The following is an 18,835-nucleotide window of genomic DNA, read 5'->3' on the forward strand; positions in this document are numbered from 1 at the left end:
GTGCTTAGGTGGTCACAGCTGTGACACGGCCTGAGCCGGGTGTCGCCTCAGGGGTGGTCCGTGCACTGCAGCGCCTGAGTGAACGTGAACCTGACAGCTACACCTGACCATCGCCGGCATCCCACGGGAACGGGCGGTGCGCTGGCACCGGGATTTCCCTGCGGGAATTGCTCGGCACGGAAGTGACGCGCGGCCGGGAAGTGACGGCGGCGGCGGCGGGAGCGCGGCATCGCGGGGCCGGTGCGGGCCATGAACAGCCGCCTGCAGGAGATCCGCGAGCGGCAGAAGCTCCGCCGCCAGCTCCTGGCGCAGCAGGTACGGCCCGGAGCAGCCGAGGCACCGGGGTGCTGCGGGGGCGGGGGCCCGGGGCGGGGGACCGGGCTGGACGCGGCGTGACTTTGTGTTTGCCGCTGTGCAGCTGGGGGCCGAGAACGCGGACAGCATCGGCGCCGTGCTCAACAGCAAGGATGAGCAGCGGGAGATCGCGGAAACCAGAGAGACCTGCAGGTCGGTATGGGAGGGCGGTGGCTGTCCAAAACTGGGGGCTCGATAGGAGAACAGGCCTGGCAAGTGCCGTGGGATCGCACTCGGTAAAAGGAAATTAAGTAATGAGTCAAATCAGAGCCGCGACTAAGGCGAGTAGGGTCTGATTACTCCCTTCTAGGAGCAGATTGGAAATACAGGCTGACTTTTGTTTCTGGTGTGAAAAAAGCTACCGTGTAAGAAAACTGAGGTCTGAATTTAGAATGGGCCGTCTGCTTGGGTCGCAGAGCCTTCATGCTTCTGCTAAGCACAGTTCAGGGCAGTTCAGTTTGAAAGTTCTCATGAAACTACAGATACGTCTAGGACAGAGCATTTACTGCTTATCATCTACTGCTTATCAAATCAAATCTACTGCTTATCTTTCCCTCCAAGCTGTGTCTTCCTCCTTGATTTTTTCCCCTGCTTTTGCAACATCTGTTAGGTTAGTTTTGGTCCTTTGCACTGCACCATATGTAACCCCAGTCCATCTTCTTGTAGTAAGTAAATTTCCCAATTTTTTTTCCCCTTCAATTTCATTTCCTTTGATGGTATCTCCGTTCCAGAGTGTTCGTAAGGCCTTCTTCTCTGTTTTGGCCTTCAACGGTGAAATGAAATTGAAGGGGAATTTTGCCAAGCTTTGGTCCATGTCCCTGCACTTGTTGGCATACAGGCCTTTTCATGGCATTTGACTTTGGCAAGGATTTTTTTTTTTTTTAAGTATCCATGCCATGTCCCTGATATCTTCCCCCCCCAAGTTGTGTCTTCCTCCTTGATTTTTTCCCCTGCTTTTGCAACATCTGTCTGAACAGGCTTACTTTTGTAAACAAACTGCTTTGGGGTAAAACAAGCTGTACTTTTTAGAACAGAAAAATGAGAAATGGAAGGGAATGAGCTTAATTCTGTAGATATAGTGCATTGGTTAAAATAAACTTTACTTTTGAGAGCAGAAAAATGAGAAAGGCAAGGGAATTACTGTTTTCAAGAGTTCTATTCTTAATAAGTTGTGCTGAACTCAAATATACTGAGACAGGAATAGCTTTTCATGTATGATGTTTTGAAATAGTTTCAAATTTGTAACATGCAGACAAGCATATTATCAAAGATTCCTGAACACTTTTCTGTGGAGACAGAAACTTAAGAGGATTTTTGGCTCTTCATAGGGCTGCTTATGATACTTCTGCACCAAATGCAAAACGTAAATATCCAGATGAGGGAGAAGCTGATGAGGAAGAGATTGAAGAATATAAGGTAAGAAAAAGAGGAAAAAGTTACTTTTCTTTGGTGTTGTGTCCCTGACGTAGAAAATTAGTATGTATATTAAAATAAATGTGATGTGTATACATCCTTTAATATGTATGTTTCCCCAGTGGCATCTCCCTTGATGCCTTCCACTGCAGAAGTGTAAGAGAGAGGACACAGATGCTACAATGTTCACCTCAGGTGTGCATTGAACTGTGCACTCACCAAACCCCAATGTGTAGAGGCTTAATTAGTACTGCTCCTAGGAGGAGGTAGCCTAGGAGTCAGTGCCCACAGGGAACAGCACTGAGCTGTACCTGGCTGTGGGAAGAAGCAGTAAAATGTGTGTTTGTGTGCTTGGGGAAACACAGAAAGAATCTTGACTAGAATTTCATTGTGTCAAAAGAAAAGTGGCGCAGTTAGCAGCAGGCACGGGCCATGGGATGAAACAAGGGAGGCTGAGAGTGTCTCCTGGCCCATCTGTGCAGTGCCAAGGAATGCAGTTCTGGATGAGTTTTCTGGAAGCAACAAGGGATCCTAAAGGAACTGGAAGTAAGAGGCTTGGTTCGGGATGTTCTTGTAAGTGTCCAAAATGCCCAGGAAGAGTAAGGTTACAAAAGACAAACCAAAATGCCTCCATGGTCATTGCAGTGTCAAACTCTCATGCCCTTCAGTTTTCAAATGCTCATCCCAAAGCTGTGTGACAGCTTTCTCCTCATGTGATGTTTTGGCTGAGATAAGAGATATAAAGAGCTTAAATAAAGGCATGATTATGATACAGCTGTCTTTATGATTTGGGTTGGGATCTGGTTGCAGTGTATGTCCTCCTCCCTTTTTTCCATATCCTAATAACCTTCTTTCTGTGGTTAAATTGAATCAATGTCAGTGTATTTATGAAATAGTTCAGTGTCTGCTATTCTCTTGGATGAAATAGTAATTTTTTTAATACAAAGCCTTCATGTTACATTTGTGTACAGGTTTGTAAATCTTCCTGTAATAGTGTCTACCTTTTATCTTACTAAACCAAAAGGTTAATGTATGACAGAATGGTTTTTGATGGTTGATTTTGAAAGTCTCTCTGTGAAGGGGCAGACATTATTTTTAACATGATAAGTGTTAGTCTGTGTATCTAGTTTAGTAAAGAATTTGTCACCATGAGGTAGACAGCTGCTTGAAAAGCAGTGTTTTTATTCTTGCATTAGTGATCAGTTAATATCAATAATTTTACTTCTTCACCAAGTACATGGTAAAGAACTAAATTTTTATTACCTATAAAGTATATGTGGATAAGTTACTTGAGTTGGCAAAGTACATGAATCTTATCATTAAGATTTTCTTGATCATTGTGCAGAAGACTTACCCTGAGGTGAGCTGTAACCACTTGCAAGTGGTCAGACTTTTTCTATATTGTTGAAATGGAAGAATATTTTAATAACATTAGCTCAGACAAAACTCAGTCGAGCAGATGAACAGGCTTAAGAAACTTGAAACCCCAGAGTAGGACATCTATTGTGGAGTCATCAGCTGTTTCCTGCAGGCATTGCTAATTCTCTATTGGCAAGGAGATAAGAACAGTAAAATTCCATCTGCATTTTCCTGAGCTCTCTGAGCCTGCTTAAATTTACTCGTCTAATATGAACTCATACAAAAATCCGCATCTTTAAGGTGTCAAGCCGTATTGTATTGTGTTTAATGCAACTTAGACAAAAGCAATAATAGACTTAACTAGAACTGTTGTGGACAAGTTTTGCAAGTTTGCCAGTTTTGTTTGGAAAATCAGAGGTATTTCTGATGTGAAGGGACTTGTGTCTATACCCCTGACTTGAACTGTTGGGTTCTATGTGATGGGATCAGGTGAGTCTTCTGAAATGATTTAAACTTTTTGTGCCCTGGCTTCACATTTGGTGGAAGTGAATGTACCCTCAAACCTGTGTGAGAGCAGTTTCTAAGATAAAAGGTGAAGTATTTTACTTTTCTCAGCCATGTAGGAACATCTGATGCAAAAAAAGAAAAAAAAGCAATGTGTTTTAATTTTGGTGGGTTTTTTAATTTCTGTGTGTCTGGTTTTGGCTTTTTTGTAGCATAAGTGTGAATTTGTAGTGGTGATTCTTCATAAGGCTCGGGCTGATGTGAGAACAAAGTGCAGCACTGACTCCAGTCTGGCAGCTTGACTCCAGTCCTGGAGCCTGGCTCTGCCTTGCCAGCCTTGGGAGGTGGGTGATAGGGATGAGATGCACTATTGGAAAAAGGAATCATGGCTATTTTCAAGTCAAAAGTTCAGTTGTGGTTTTGGAGAGCTCCTAAAATACTCCTTTCTTGTGGAATTGTAACAGTTGTCCCAGGGTTAGCTGAGCTCCCTGGTGTGTATTTGGAAGTGAGAAACAATGGGATTAGAGTCTGCTGCCACTGTGAGACCCCTCTGGGAGCTGTGAGTGCTGCTCCACCTGCTGCCTTCCCCAGGTGATTTGGCTCCATTGTTTGAACGTGTCTGAGTGTCTGGTGTGTGGAGTACAATACCACTTGTGGTTCTATTTTGCTGTCAGCCAACCTAATTTGAGACTGCCCCGTTCTACTTGGTTGGTGCAAGCAGAGGCCTGCAGGCTTGGGGTGCTTCCATGCCATTGTTGTGGAGGCTAAAGAAAGCTTAGTTGGTTGAATCATGGATTCCATGTATCTCCAGTCATTTGAAACAAGCTATGTTTGAATACTGTGCGGCGTTCCTGTTTGCCTAACTCAGCAGTTCTATAGCAAATGCTTTGGAAAACACAGAGAATTAATGTACAAGAACCTAGTACCTTGTGTTACTGCTGGTGTCATTCTGTCTCTGCTGTCTATGTCTGTGTCCTTTCCCTCTGAAAGTTGGTGGTGTGGGCTTTTGTTTGTGGCCACAAGACTCTTTTTAAACTGCTTACAAAGGCATAAAAGAGAACTGGGATCACTCGGGTATCTAACTGGTACTTATCATCAAAAGGACAAGATTTAGAGAAAGATGAAAGAGGGAAACAGGTGTAACTTATGATGGCATAAGCAGTTTTTAGTAAAATTCAAGCTTTCAGCTCTTTTTTTTGACCTGAATAACACTTGCTGCTGCTTGTCTGTACATTTCTTTTCCTTGCAAACACTCTTGCTGTTTCTGATTGTAATCTTTTGTTTGATCTGGTTAGACAAGCAAAAAGACAGTCTCTCTCTAAGTTCATCACCTGAATGGGGAAGGGGAAGCTGTGACCTGTTTATCCCATCAGGCATTTCAGAAGTCGGTCCAAAGCTCCACCTTGGAAATAACAGAAGTTTACTTGAAGATTTTAACATTTAGAGGGATCAAAATTGGGAGGGACAGGTCTTAATTTTTTATTCTGCATTCAGACAGCTTATGTAGCATAGAGTAAATACAGCTGTAATAATATGGCAGATGTTATCAATTGAGTAGTTGTTCAGTCGTACTTCTGTGTTCTCTAAATCTATATACTGGGTTGATCCAGGATCAGTGGGAAGGCAGTGATGTCAATTGAGTCTCTCTTGAGTTTCTGTTCTCTCTCAGTTCTGTGTTGAATGTTCAGAGCATGTCAGTGTAACAGGTCTCTGAGTCCCAGAAACTGTTGAATGAACAGTCAGTGGCTCTCTAGATAGTTTTAATGTAAATTCTGGGGCTATAGAAGAGAAAGTTATATTTAAGGACAGTCCAGATGCAATACTGACTTGTACCATGAGCTTTTTCTTCAAAGTGTGGACTTTGCTAAGGCTGGGAAATAAGAGATGACTGTCTGGATATAAATGCTCAGAAGTTCTGCTGCAGAATAATATTGACAAAATATATACTTTCAGTCCAAAGAATAAAAGTTTTGTGGGACAAAAATGTAAAGCACTGTCAGGGGCTGCAAGTGAAGGGGTTTTTACTTTTTTCTTCTTTCAGAGGCCTTTCCCAGTAACACTCTCCTTGTTAGTGAGAGAGGTGCAGACCTTTTGGGGAATAGGTAATTTTTTTTTCCCCACTTGAGCAGTGGAGCTGAATCTGCTGTTTGTATATTCCACTTCTCCTTATGATCTGCTTCTTAAGCAAAGGACAGAAACAGCTTGATCTTGTGTGCACAGTTGTAATACCTGCTTTATTTCCAAGGATGAAGTAGAGCTGCAGCAAGATGAAGAAAACCTGCCATATGAAGAAGAGATTTACAAAGATTCCAGTACCTTTCTTAAGGTGAGCTGATTTTGCAATTGGAAGTGTAGTCAAAGCTGGCCTAGTTGTCTTAAACTGTTTCTGCAACTAATGGGATCTGAAATACAGTTTTAAAGGCTAAAGTAGTGTCTTGGAGCTCACAGGTTGTGCACACGTTTTCCACACCATGATCACAACTCTGCTGAGGTGCTGTGTGTTAGTGCACATGGCCCAAAGAGAAACAAGTGGTTCTAAGAGAACACCCAGCTGTATCTTTTTGATGTTGCTGTTGGAAAAGAGGGAGAGACCTGTGGGTCTGTGTTTGGTTAGTTTGAGGGTTTTGGATTGAAATTTGTTTTGCGTCTATTGCTTAGCTGCTGTCACAGAAGTTGCGTGTGACAATTCTGACTGTAACTGGTGTTTGCATTATTCTGAGGCACCTCACAATGGGCTGCAGGAATGGTGGGCCTGGGTTGGAGCTAAAAGGATGGGTTGACCAGTGGAAATTATAAGGGCATGTTGAAAAGATAATCTGCTCCTTTCTCATTTATCAGACTAACATGTACAATGTGTCTGTGTATGTCCACTTATCTTCTGTTGCTCTCACTGAACTTCTTCCTATTCTCCAGGGCACTCAGAGCTTGAATCCACACAACGATTACTGCCAGCACTTTGTGGATACAGGACACAGACCCCAGAACTTTATCAGAGACGTTGGTATGTCACAGCCAGGAACTGTTTGAAGATTACTAATTTGATTCAGTAGCACTTCTTTTTCCTCCCCTTTTGTAATTCCTTACAGTTTCTGAGAAGTGTAGATACACAAACTCTTCCTAGTTTTTTGTCTCAGTGTGCATACTATCAGTATAGGCATCTACATGAATGGTTTTATTTTCAGTTACTTAGGAGGTCATTATTGTCAAGGCTGTTCTTACCCTTAGTTTTACTTGAAAGTATTTCACCAGGAAGATTTTTTTTTCCAACCTAAGCTATTTTGATTCCAGAAAGTAGATGAGTTTAATGAGGAGATCTTGAAACCTCTGGAAGTTTACAGTTCAGCTATGTACTGGGCTGTATTGCCTCTTAAGCATGTAAAGTATGGGAAATAATGACATTTAAGTCAGGAAGCAATATGGATAATGTTTCTCAGCTAAGTTAGGTAACTGCTGACAGCTTGTTAGAATGCCCAGGTGTAGAGGACGTTGCTTTTCAGGTTTACATGTATCCAGACATAACTTACTACTGAAATGATGCTGCACTGGGCCTGAACTTAAACTTGCTAAAACTAAGGCACAGTTTGGTCCTGTTTCCCAGAATAGGTGCCTGGCATTTGGTTTTTAAAAGGAGCAAAACATCTCCCTCTGCAGTTTTATGCAACAGTTCTCTATATTTTATCAAGTGTAAGATTGCCAAGGCAAGGGGGGTTGTGTTTTTAAATGGCAGCCCAAAGAGGTTTGATTTGCCTCCAGAGGCTTTTTAGTTTATTCTTCTCTATTTTGTGAATGGTTCTGTGAAACACATCTGGGCTGTTTTGACTCAATTGGATCTTTATGCCAAAAGCCCTTGGCCTTCACAGTTATGTACTTGAGGTAGTTCTGCACTCTTCTTGGAAATGGAGAAACAGCAGCCCCTACTGTGTGCCACGACTGCTGTGTAACGGATGGGGAAGGGACAGGACAAACAGGCAGCGATGGTGTGGAGATGAACAGGGAAGGGACAGGACAAACAGGCAGCGATGGTGTGGAGATGAACGGGGAAGGGGCAGGACAAACAGGTGGTGTTGGTGTGGAGATGAACAGGGAAGGGACAGGACAAACAGGTGGTGTTGGTGTGGAGATGAACAGGGAAGGGACAGGACAAACAGGTGGTGTTGGTGTGGAGATGAACGGGGAAGGGACAGGACAAACAGGTGGTGTTGGTGTGGAGATGAACAGGGAAGGGACAGGACAAACAGGTGGTGTTGGTGTGGAGATGAACGGGGAAGGGACAGGACAAACAGGTGGTGTTGGTGTGGAGATGAACGGGGAAGGGACAGGACAAACAGGCGGCGATGGGTGTGGAGATGAACACCTCAGCAGCAGGGCCAGAGCCTTCAACAGGGCTGAGCTGTGTCAAGCTGTACATTGGTGAGCACACGTTTTCCACACCATGATCACAACTCTGCTGAGGTGCTGTGTGTTAGTGCACATGGCCCAAAGAGAAACAGGTGGTTCTAAGAGAACACCCAGCTGTATCTTTTTGATGTTGCTGTTGGAAAAGAGGGAGAGACCTGTGGGTCTGTGTTTGGTTAGTTTGAGGGTTTTGGATTGAAATTTGTTTTGCGTCTATTGCTTAGCTGCTGTTGCCCAGGGGTATGGACTCAAAATGGCTGGAAGCAGCACAGTATTGGAAACTGGGAGAACACAGCAGTAGCTTTAAGCTGTTACATATGCAAAAAAAGGGATGAAAATAACTTTTGGGTGTTTCATGCACAAGTGGCAAGAGATAATAAAGTTTAGGTACTGAGAACTTCACTTTTATCATTGCATTCCTAGGATTGGGACTTAAGAAGTTTGAATTAAAATAAGGAAAGAGATGAAGGGTTCGTGGGTTTGGGTGAAGTTTCCCCCCCCCCCCCCGGTTTATTAGTACCATTCCAAGTTGTACTTTTAAATGAACATGAAGCCTTTTACTTAAGTTGAAGTGATACTGCTTGGGAAGCAGGAATGACACCTTGTTGGTCTATGCTGAACCTGCTGCTGGCAGTACCAAACCCATTGTCTCTAAGCAAGAATGAAATATACTTCAAAGAGTATTTTCCCTTTCACAACGTTTTCTGCAAAAGATCTAATGAGGGCTCTCTCCTTTGCATTCTGTGCACATGAAAGGTTGGAAAATTGACATCATAAAGCTAAATGTAGGAGTATGTGTTCAGATCTTCATGACTGCCAGCACAGCACCAAATCTCAGTTTGAAGGTTGCCTCAGGGAACCCCAGGTGCCACTTTGGAAACAGTCCAAAGATTACACAGTCAAAGATTACACAGACTCTGCTGTGAATTAATATTAATTAGATCTTAATAGAAATTTAGAGATGGGGAAAACCAAAATAGTTTCTTTCATCATCCTGGCACTTTCAGTTTAAATGCAAGGTTGTTTCCTTCTGGTAACGGGAGTTGTGAATTCCTGATCAGCTGTAGTGTTCTAGAGAAGATCAGAGCATAGACACTGCATCAGTAACAGCCCTGATTGGCTGGGTGAGGGCCGGAGGCTTTTGTCGAGTACTGAATGAAAACTGCTTTAAAGGGTTTTTCTTTGTTCTAACAAAAATTAAAATGAGGCTAAGTATTAACATTTGGACATATTTAGAATACTGGACAATGCTTAATTGATAGAGATTTACTCTGTTAAGTAGTTGTTAACTTCATGTTTTCTTCTTCTTAGGCTTAGCAGATAGGTTTGAAGAATATCCAAAACTTAGAGAGCTCATCAGATTGAAGGATGAGCTGATATCTAAATCTAACACTCCTCCCATGTAAGTGTTCTTGTGGAAAATGCCTTTCTTCTCCAGACCTGTTTGAAGTTAGCTGTCTGCTTTGCAAATCTCTATCTTCAGCACCTGCTTAGAATTTACATTTTCTCTTTCTGTTTGTGTATACAAATGAATCAATTGAAGCATAGAAGAGAATAAGACCACTCTGGTGTTGTTAGTTTAATCTAGATATTTAATACCGTGTATAAACCAGATTTTTTTTTTCCAGTGTGTGATTATTTATAGTCTCTAAAGCTTTGATTTTTTTAAGGCCAAATTGTCAACTAATTTGGCTGAAGGCTCTAATTTGGGAACTAAGAGAATATCATGTGGTGGTGAATCTCACGTTTTTATGTGGTTTATGATAACAAGAGCCTTAAAAAATTTCCCTCTTAATATAACCTTAGCTTTTCTTGTAGCAGCTGGTTTTGTATAGTGTTCAGTTATTATCTCAGTGTCCATCAATCACCTGTTATTTCGGAGTTGAAGACAAAAATGTTTAGGCTGACTGAAAGTCATTTGTCCTTGTTTTTGCTGAATGTCAGACACAGCCCCAGTGTGCAGCGTGTTACTCCAGGGATTCAGACCTCTCTGAACTTAACAACTTAACCTTATGCTTGTCACATGCAGTAGTCTTGATCTGTACCACAAAAATCCACCTTATTTAATGATAGTCACATAAAACCCTATGAAATAGTTGTCTGAACAACTGAGTGCAAACTGCAAACTCAGCCTGCTCTTTTAAGCTAGGCATGTGTTTTGGTCATAAAGTACAAAAGTAGGAAAACCAGTAATCAAATGCTGCCTTCTGACAACACCAAGTACATATGGAATCTTTTCCACACACTGGGAAGGGGAAGGTGGTGGTCTATTGATCAGCTTTACTAAAGTTAAAGGAATTTAGGGGAGGGCAGTGTAATTTTTTGATAGTGATAGAGCAGTGAGTGGTGTGCAGGTGTGAAGGAGAGTCATAAGAGTGTGCGTGAGCATTTGTTTAATGGAGTCAATGGCTGGGGGCGGGGGGTACAGGAATAGAGAAATACATGTATACTACACAAAAAAAGTGACAATGTTTCCAGTATTTAGAGTCTTTGGAATAATTCTAAAAATATGCCACTTTCCCAGTTAGCCAGGCACTGAGTGTTTGCTTCTGAAATGTTTGTTTCTTCCTATTATAGTCCACAGGTGTACAGGAAGTGCAGTGAGTCGGCACTAGGTATTGTTGTACAGTCTGCGTGGGCATCTGTTTCCTGCTTGCTAAGTTAGAAGCCTAAAAACTGTTTATTAAGACTACTTAAAAACCACAATGCAATAGCATCCAGCCTTGATTAAGTGAGGATGTGTAATGGATCTCCTTTGGATTTAGAGCATTTGAGATGTACAACCCACCCAGGAGACCCTGCTCTTAACTGGCTGCACAGAAGTGCTGTGTGGAGTGGAGTTCACCCTTGCACCTTGTCTGACGCAGTCTGGCATCATCTGTCTAAACAGGTATTTGCAAGCAGACTTGGAAGCCTTTGATATTAGAGAACTGAAGTCCAAATTTGATGTGATTCTCCTGGAGCCACCATTGGAAGAATATTACCGAGAGACTGGCATCACTGCCAATGAAAAATGCTGGACCTGGGATGACGTAAGTACCTGTTTTGCTGTGAGGAACATTTCATACATTTGTTTAAGCAAATGGTTTCAGGGTTTAATGTAGTGAATACAACTTTTTGTTCCCTCTGAGCCTGGCTGAAAACTTGAGCCTGATAATAGTGGGTTTTCTCTCTGCCCTTACCTTCACTGAGCTTTCTCTTTGATTTTTGGCTGTTGAAATACTGAATGTCCATTGAAAAGATTCCAGTGTTTCTTGAAATTCTTGAGATTATTAAGGCATGTTTTTTAATATGCTGGTCTTCTAGTAAAAAGTGCAGGTTAGTTTGCTTTATTGACATTCCTCCATTCTCCAAGTATTGATTGGGTAGGAAATTTTGATGGTCAAACCAGTAATAATCCCTAGAAACTTAACAAAATAGGTAAACCTCACTTGTGGAAGTCTTTCTCATGTATTTATTCAAAAATTATGCCTGCCAGTGCTGCCCAGGGAAAAAACAGAATTCCTAACAGAAAAACTAGAGTGTGGGAGGCAGGACTCATCTTCCTAGTGTGGAGTTACATCCTCCTAGACTGGCTCCTACTGCATTATTCTTCCTCGGAATGGCATTGAATGAAGCTTGATTTGATGTGTTAGCAAGTTAGAGATGAATCCTTTCAGCTTGTGATGACTAGCAGATGCTTTGCATCCGAAGTTATTTCATCTTGAATGTTACTCATTTGCCATTGTTGAACCACTGTTCTCATAAATTCTGGCTGCTTTTCCTGAAAGTGAAAATGGAGAGAATGTCTTTCCTATTTAGTGATAGGAATTAAGCTGAGATTTTTAGAATGTCTTCATGACCTTCATGTGAGTACTTACAGAGAGGAAAAGAAACAGAGTACTGTTGCTTCTGTATTAAATATTTTTGCTGCCAGTCTAATGATAAAACAAAGCAGAGATTTGAGGAGGAGGAGACCATGTGGATTGTGTTGACCTTTTAAGTCTAGAATTTCTGAAAATAGGTAGAATTTCTGTTTGTGATGGTTTCATCCCAGCCAGCAGCCCAGCCCTGGGCAGCCACTTACTCACTCCCCCACCAATGGGATCAGGTAGAGAATTGGAAGGGTAAAAGCTGGAAAACTCAAATTTTGAGACGAAGACAGTTTAATGGGAAAAGAAAAGCCAAACACACAAGCAAAGCAAAACAAGGAATTAGTTCCCTGCTTCCCTTGGGCGGCCCCCAGCTGTGCTTCCTGATGGTTTCTGTGACAATGCCTCAAGACTTAGTATTCTTCCTGATGCAACTGGTGATTTGTATTTAATTCAGAAATGCTTTTATTGCACTTACTGTTACTAGATCATGAAATTGGAAATTGAAGAAATTGCAGCCCCAAGGTCATTTGTGTTTCTGTGGTGCGGCTCGGGCGAGGGTCTGGATCTCGGCCGAGTGGTAAGATGTTGTTTTAATTCAATTTATCAGGGACAGGCTTACGAGTTTATTTTTATCTTTGACTTTTCCATGTATAGAATTCTCAGCCCTAACTACTGAGGGATGTTTTGTTATTGTGTTAGAGGATATGTGATTTTAAATGGCATTAACTGTTTAGGTACTGTAAATGTCCAGCTGAGTCACTGACTATGTGAGGAAGCATAATTCCTTGGGATTGTGGTTTGGATGTATATCTGGTGACAGAGGAGCAGGTTGCCAAGTTACAATTTTTGAACAGAAGTCTCAGTTTTCTGACAGAAAACTGCAATGCTGTTCATGCTAGAAGAAAGGCCCTACTGTTTCAGAAATTGAGATACAATTGTCATCTTTCTGCATGCCAGGGAAATGCTGCTCGTGTTGGGGATGCTGCACTAAGAATTCCCAATTGGCTCCTGCAGTGCTTAGTTCAAGCACTGCTTTCCATGGAAACAATTCACAGACAACTGTTTAAGGGCAGCTGTGATTACTGATCTCTTTGCTTTGGCTGGTTTCAGTGTGAAGTTGGGTTTGGTCATAGACAGGTTTGTAGTAGCTGGACAGTCCTTGACACTCACTCCTAAGTGAGTGTTCAGTTCAGGTCACTTGATGTTTTTATGTAGTGTGAACTGGTTTATTTGTTTCTAACATTTAGTGTCTGCGTAAATGGGGTTACAGAAGATGTGAGGACATTTGCTGGATTAAAACAAATAAGAACAACCCTGGCAAGACCAAGACTCTAGACCCCAAGGCTGTCTTCCAAAGAACCAAGGTAAAGGATTGGCTCCATTCCTCCTCTGTTTCCATTCTGTCTCTCTGTGCTGATGACACAGCCAGTGTTGGTGACAGGCTTGTGAGAGAGAAAGCCAACATGACGACTTCCAAGTTCTGTTCTGCAAAGTACATTTTATGGAACTAAACTTAGCAATAGAATTTGACTAAAGTCAATGTCAAAAGAAGTCTTTTAAATCTGTAGATTTTAACAGAACCTATTAATAAAAAATAACTATATCGGCTATTGGTTCTAAATGCACATTAGAGTGCACCCAGAGTTTGGACCAGACAGAAGCCTGGGGGAACCGGAGCATCTCCTGTCTTCCTGGAAATGATTGTATAGCACCAGTGACAGAATGGGTCAGCTTGGTTTAAACCAAACTTTTTTTAAGATGCTTGGTGGAGGATGTATATTGAAGGAGGTGCAGAGAAAAAAAAGTGTTCTGGTTTGTGTCTCAAATGTCTGTTGATCAGAAACTTAGAGAAATGTTAATGGGACTCAAATAATTAGTTTGGGTATACGTGGGTGTGACTGGAAGTTTTACTGAGTACAGAGAGCTGATTGACAATTTATTAATTTCAAGTTGTCAGTGAACCTCAGGGCTCCTTCCTCACTCATTAATCATTCATTAGCATTAAACATCCTCAAGTCTGTCTCAAATTGGCCATTGTTAGGAGTATAAACTTCCTTTAGGATATCTGGAATCTCTCTTTGACTTGCATTTACATTAATCTGAAGTTTGTTTGAAAGTGTGTTGTATTAGTTATAAATATTTAAAAGTATAAGTATTGTGTGTTTATTGCATATAGTTTTGCAAATATGTGCAGTTTGCTCATGAGGGCAAGGTTAAACTAACACAGGACGATTTGAGGGGAGTTTATGTCTTTGTTTAGCCCAGAAAAATAGTTTCTGGTATGGGGGAATTCCTGTTAATCAAGCAAGAGTTGAGCTGAGGTCACTGTTTGTGATGAACACTGAAAATGGAGTGAGTTTGCTCTGACTAAACAAACACTGTTGCATGCTGTGTTTGCCAGTGCTTAGAGCAGCAAATGTGTTCTGTTGTGTTTGGCTGAGGAATCTCTCCAGGGATGCTTGGTGCTGTGCCACCTGTCAGAGAATCCCCGTGAGTTGTGAGTGACATACCCTGTGGTATGGAAGTAAAAGGTTGGGGATAGTTCTCCTAAGGACTAGGCTGAGGAGGCTTGGCTTGGTGGGTGATTTGCCTAACAGTATTCTGCCTTTCCCTTAGGTAAATTCTAGGTCCAAAGCCGTGTTGCATGAGTGCAATACCATCTGCACAGATTTGACAGGTCTGATGTTGTGCCTTTCATGTTTACCCACTCACTTTCAAACCCTTTCCAAAATTCAGGAATGATTACATTCTCTTGTCTGCGGCTGTTTCCTGAGCCATCTGGTGGCGCTTAGCGAGTCAGAGCATTTGATCCTGGGGAACATCGCTCATCCAAGATTGATATTCCCAGAAACAGAGCTCTGAAATGAGTATGTAGGAGCCTCTTTTCATCCTGGAACAACCCTCATTCATGGGTGCCACATATCACTCACTCAAATTGTTCTGCAGTGTTGGAGAAGGAAGGAAAATGATGCATGTTACAGCTCAAGAACACTTCTAATGCTGATGAGCTGCCTGAGAGTGTGATAGTGGTTGGGGGTTTTATGCAGTAATATCTTCTAGAAAGGAATCTGAGGGGAATTCTGAGGGTCCCTTTATTAACAGAGGTACAGTATGGAAAAGTACATATTATTTCCACTGCCTGTTTCATGACTGAAAACTTTTCAAATTATTATATGAATAAAGTTATGTTCAGAATGCTAAGACAGGTATTAATCACAATTAATAACCATTCCTTGCTCTTGCCATCATGTTTTTCTCTTTTGCCTTGTGGAGACTTCTCAGCCTTTCCAGCCTAAAGTTCTGTAACTGAAGAAGTCTACGTAGCTGACTTGAGCCTTGATTTGAGTTTTACCACCTCATAGTGGAGTTTATCAAGCTTCTGCCTCAAGTACTGCTCTGCTTTGTTCTCAGCTGGCTCCTTTTGTGCTCCAGCTTTTCTGCTCTAGTTCTTGTTTCAGACTTTTCTCTCCTGTAAGAGTGGAATGTGCTCAGAACTGTCCTTGCTGTCCCTTGTGCTCACCTGGCACAGCAGTAGGTGTGACAGGTGACAGCTCTGTGTGTCTGCAGGAGCACTGCCTCATGGGCATCAAGGGCACCGTGCGCCGCAGCACCGACGGAGACTTCATCCACGCCAACGTTGACATCGACCTCATCATCACTGAGGAGCCTGAAATCGGCAACATAGAGAAACCTGTGGAGATTTTTCACATCATTGAGCACTTCTGCCTCGGGCGACGGCGGCTTCACCTCTTCGGGAGAGACAGCACTATTCGACCAGGTAACTGCTGTGTTGTTTTTGACCAAACAGTAAAATTCATTGCAGAGTCCTAAAAAGGTTTCCAGATGTATGTCATAGGTCAGACAGCAGATCTGAAGGACATAGTTTTTTGGTGTATGTGAAGATCCATCAGTCACAGAACTGTTGTTTAGAAAGTTTATGAGAACTCTCACTTCTGTAATTTTTCCAGAAGAGAGATTTTTGTTTACCAATATTTTTGCCTATCCATGTGTTAAATGCATCAGTGAGCATAACAAAATCCAGTTGAGATTCCTTTTCTCCCATGCTTTCTTTTATGCTTCTCAGAAAAGTGATTTCTTTTTCCAACTGATGTTCAACCCCTATGAGCTTAGTGCTCTTGCCTTTGTCTCAAGTGGCAGTATCTCACAGTAGGTCCTGCATCTGGCATGATGCAAAATGCAAGAAATACATGGATCAGGACACATTGTTCAGGTATTCCTTCAGTGCTGCTGCCAGGGGATTCTGTGTGTCAGTGTCTCACAGTCAGGTTACTCTGGTAGAACTTCAGAGTCATTTTTAAAAGCACTGTTGTGGTGTAAGGACAAGTAAGAAGAAGGGGTAGGGGTTTGTGAAAGCACAGTGTGAATGTTGCCACAGCCATGTGTAATAAAAAATTAAAAAAAAAAAAAGGAAAACAAGCCCTTAGAAATACCCAGATGAATCTTAACTTTGCAGCAACTCTAGAGGTGACTTTTCATTCTGTTCAGTGAAGTTGGTTGTTGCTTCTGCTCACTGTGGTTTTGTTCCTAAGGTTGGCTGACGGTGGGACCCACCCTCACAAACAGCAACTTCAACGCAGAAACGTATTCCTCGTATTTCACGGCTCCCAATTCCCACCTGACCGGCTGCACCGAGGAGATCGAGAGGCTGCGGCCCAAGTCCCCGCCACCCAAATCCAAGTCCGACCGGGGTGGGGGTGCTCCCAGGGGAGGAGGAAGAGGAGGGACTTCGGCAGGACGGGGAGAAAGGGGCAGGGAGAGGAACAGAACCAACTTCCGTGGTGAGCGGGGAGGCTTCAGAGGGGGCCGTGGAGGGACCCATCGAGGGGGCTTCCCCACCCGCTGAGGAGGTGACGGCTGCTTCCCCTGCCTACGCCTTGACTGGGAATCTTTCCTGTAGTCTTGTTTTTCCTACAGTGAAAAACTTCCCCCTTCCTCTGGGGACTCAAGCTAGATGACTTTTACAATTGTTTTTGGTGCACACTGTTCCAGACAGTCGGCCTTGCAGTCTCAGCCCTTCACACCGCGGGTAGGATGGAAATTACCCCCTTGCTCTCCACTTAGGAACCTTGCAAGCTGGAGACTTCTTTTTCAACTTCATTTTCTCCAAAACATGGATTCCTCCTCCATCATTGGAGGTTTGGGTTTGGGTTGACTTGCATTAATATGATGGAGTGGGCCTGAAATGCAGTTCCGATTTGGATGGCCACAGCAGACTTGGTGTCCTGTGGAAGAAAAAGTTCTGTGTCTGTATTGACACCTATTTTAACTTCTCTGAAACCAAGGAGCAAATGAAATAAATAGAATTCTATTTTTTCTTATTTGGTTTAAATTTCCCAAATTATTCTGGGAATAGGAAAAGGTGAATTTTTAATTTGTGGTGTGTATGCACTCACCTATTGTGTCAGTAGTGGGGACAGTGGTAATTCTGTGCAGCTGTGCGTTGTCCTTGCTGGAAAGCACTGAGTTGTGCATTTATGAGCAGCCCAGAAGTGCACAGGTCTGGGCTGCTCCTTGAGTGGGGATTTTCCCCCAGTGTGTGTCTGTAACACCTTGTTCCTTGGGAGGGAGAGCAGTGTCACTGCAGAGCAGTCCCAGAGACCTCGCTGGAGGGAGGATTGCACCTGGGAAGTGATGTGAGTGTGTGATTCCTGAAACAGGGAACGCTGAGGGAACTGAGTGCTGCCTTTCCCTGCGGGTGTTGCACACATTTGAGAATGGCTGTTGCCGATCCAGTGCAGTGGGGAAAGAAAGCGACCCCCTTCCCTAGGTACAATGTCTGTTTTTAGCAAAGCCACAACTCTGAGCTTCTTGTGCAGTTCTTGTAGGGTGAACAAACCCGGCTTTTGGTGTCTCAGTGTCTTAGGTGAGGGTTTTGGAAAACTGGCGTTTAAGTCTAAATGTTTCTCCTGAAGCCCAGCTTTTAAATAACTGTCCTGTAAAGTAGTGTATTATTAAACATGTTTATCAAAGCTGATGTTTAAATGTCTTTCTTAATATTTTATGTTTGTTGTCCCTGAGGTTTTGGAATTGCTAAGTGGTTTCCTCTGTGCTGTTGAAGACAGGAACTGTTCTTTTGATTTTGAAGATTTTGATGGGCTGGGGAACTCCCTGGCTTTGGTCATGTTTAGCAGGAGATTGCCGTAGTGCCAATGGAAACTGCCTGTTGTTTACAGCTTGTTTCTTCCTCTGCCATATGTGTGTATCTGTAGAGTGACTGGATTTGGGAAGGGGAGTTTTAAAGTTGATGTTAAAGTTGAGGGGAGTTACGAAGTTGATGGTCATTGGTGAAGTCTGCCATGGGCTACATGGAACGCATCTGAGAGAAGGTAAATGCCCAGAAGGGACACTTTTTTTGGTGATTTTTGCCCTAATTATGTTGTTATTTGAAAAGTAAAGATTTTTTTTTTTAATTTTACCTTAGGACCACTGCTTTTGTGCCTGGGAAAAGTATTTTCTTGTTTTTCAATGAGTAGAAAACGTTAATTTCCATTTCCCTCTTTTAATTACATGCCCAATACTGGTAGCTCAGTGAATGAGCTGCTTTTAACATACACTTAAGCTAAAGGGAAGAGGAGAGTCAAAAGCTATTGGATCTGAAGTGCTTCTGTATTAGTTTGTGGTGCTGCTCAAGACTTCACTGACTGAGGAAAGTCGTGGCAGGTGATGGAGGTTTCTTGGTTCTTCCCGTCAAAGCAGAAATAGCTCAATAACTGTAAGGAAAAAATGAATAGTACTGCAGCAAGTGTTAGGTTAGCGCTGTCTGGATGGGCCACCTTTACCGGAAAAGCCTGATATCCATGTTGTTAATGAGCAGCTGATGGAATGTTTTAATTGAGGTTAATGGATAAGGAACTTCACCTCTGCACGTGTCCTCCTGAAGAGCAACACTGCCCCTGCTCAACTGAAGGTGGAATTTCAGCAGTGACAGACTGACA

At 42.6% G+C, this 18,835-nt stretch overlaps 1 protein-coding gene across 1 annotated transcript; it reads left to right on the forward strand.

Moving 5' to 3' along the window:
* Positions 1 to 217: 217 nt before the first annotated feature.
* Positions 218 to 17,869, forward strand: METTL14 (methyltransferase 14, N6-adenosine-methyltransferase non-catalytic subunit). Its single transcript, XM_066549487.1, has 11 exons — positions 218 to 315; positions 419 to 507; positions 1,683 to 1,770; positions 5,876 to 5,956; positions 6,544 to 6,631; positions 9,337 to 9,427; positions 10,916 to 11,057; positions 12,364 to 12,456; positions 13,127 to 13,243; positions 15,447 to 15,657; positions 16,430 to 17,869. Exons 1-11 carry the CDS (start codon positions 250 to 252, stop codon positions 16,741 to 16,743), a joined length of 1,380 nt encoding a protein of 459 aa, XP_066405584.1. The 5' UTR covers positions 218 to 249; the 3' UTR covers positions 16,744 to 17,869.
* The last annotated feature ends 966 nt before the right edge of the window (positions 17,870 to 18,835 follow it).

This window comes from Molothrus aeneus, chromosome 4, assembly GCF_037042795.1.
Source record: "Molothrus aeneus isolate 106 chromosome 4, BPBGC_Maene_1.0, whole genome shotgun sequence".
Taxonomy (NCBI): domain Eukaryota; kingdom Metazoa; phylum Chordata; class Aves; order Passeriformes; family Icteridae; genus Molothrus; species Molothrus aeneus.

Bases quoted from the DNA above. Each gene is read 5' to 3' on its own strand.
- METTL14 (XM_066549487.1), top strand. From the start codon at position 250: ATGAACAGCCGCCTGCAGGAGATCCGCGAGCGGCAGAAGCTCCGCCGC. The intron at 508-1,682 runs GTCGGTATGGGA...GGCTCTTCATAG, and splicing joins GAAACCAGAGAGACCTGCAG to GGCTGCTTATGATACTTCTG. The intron at 1,771-5,875 runs GTAAGAAAAAGA...TTTATTTCCAAG, and splicing joins AAGAGATTGAAGAATATAAG to GATGAAGTAGAGCTGCAGCA.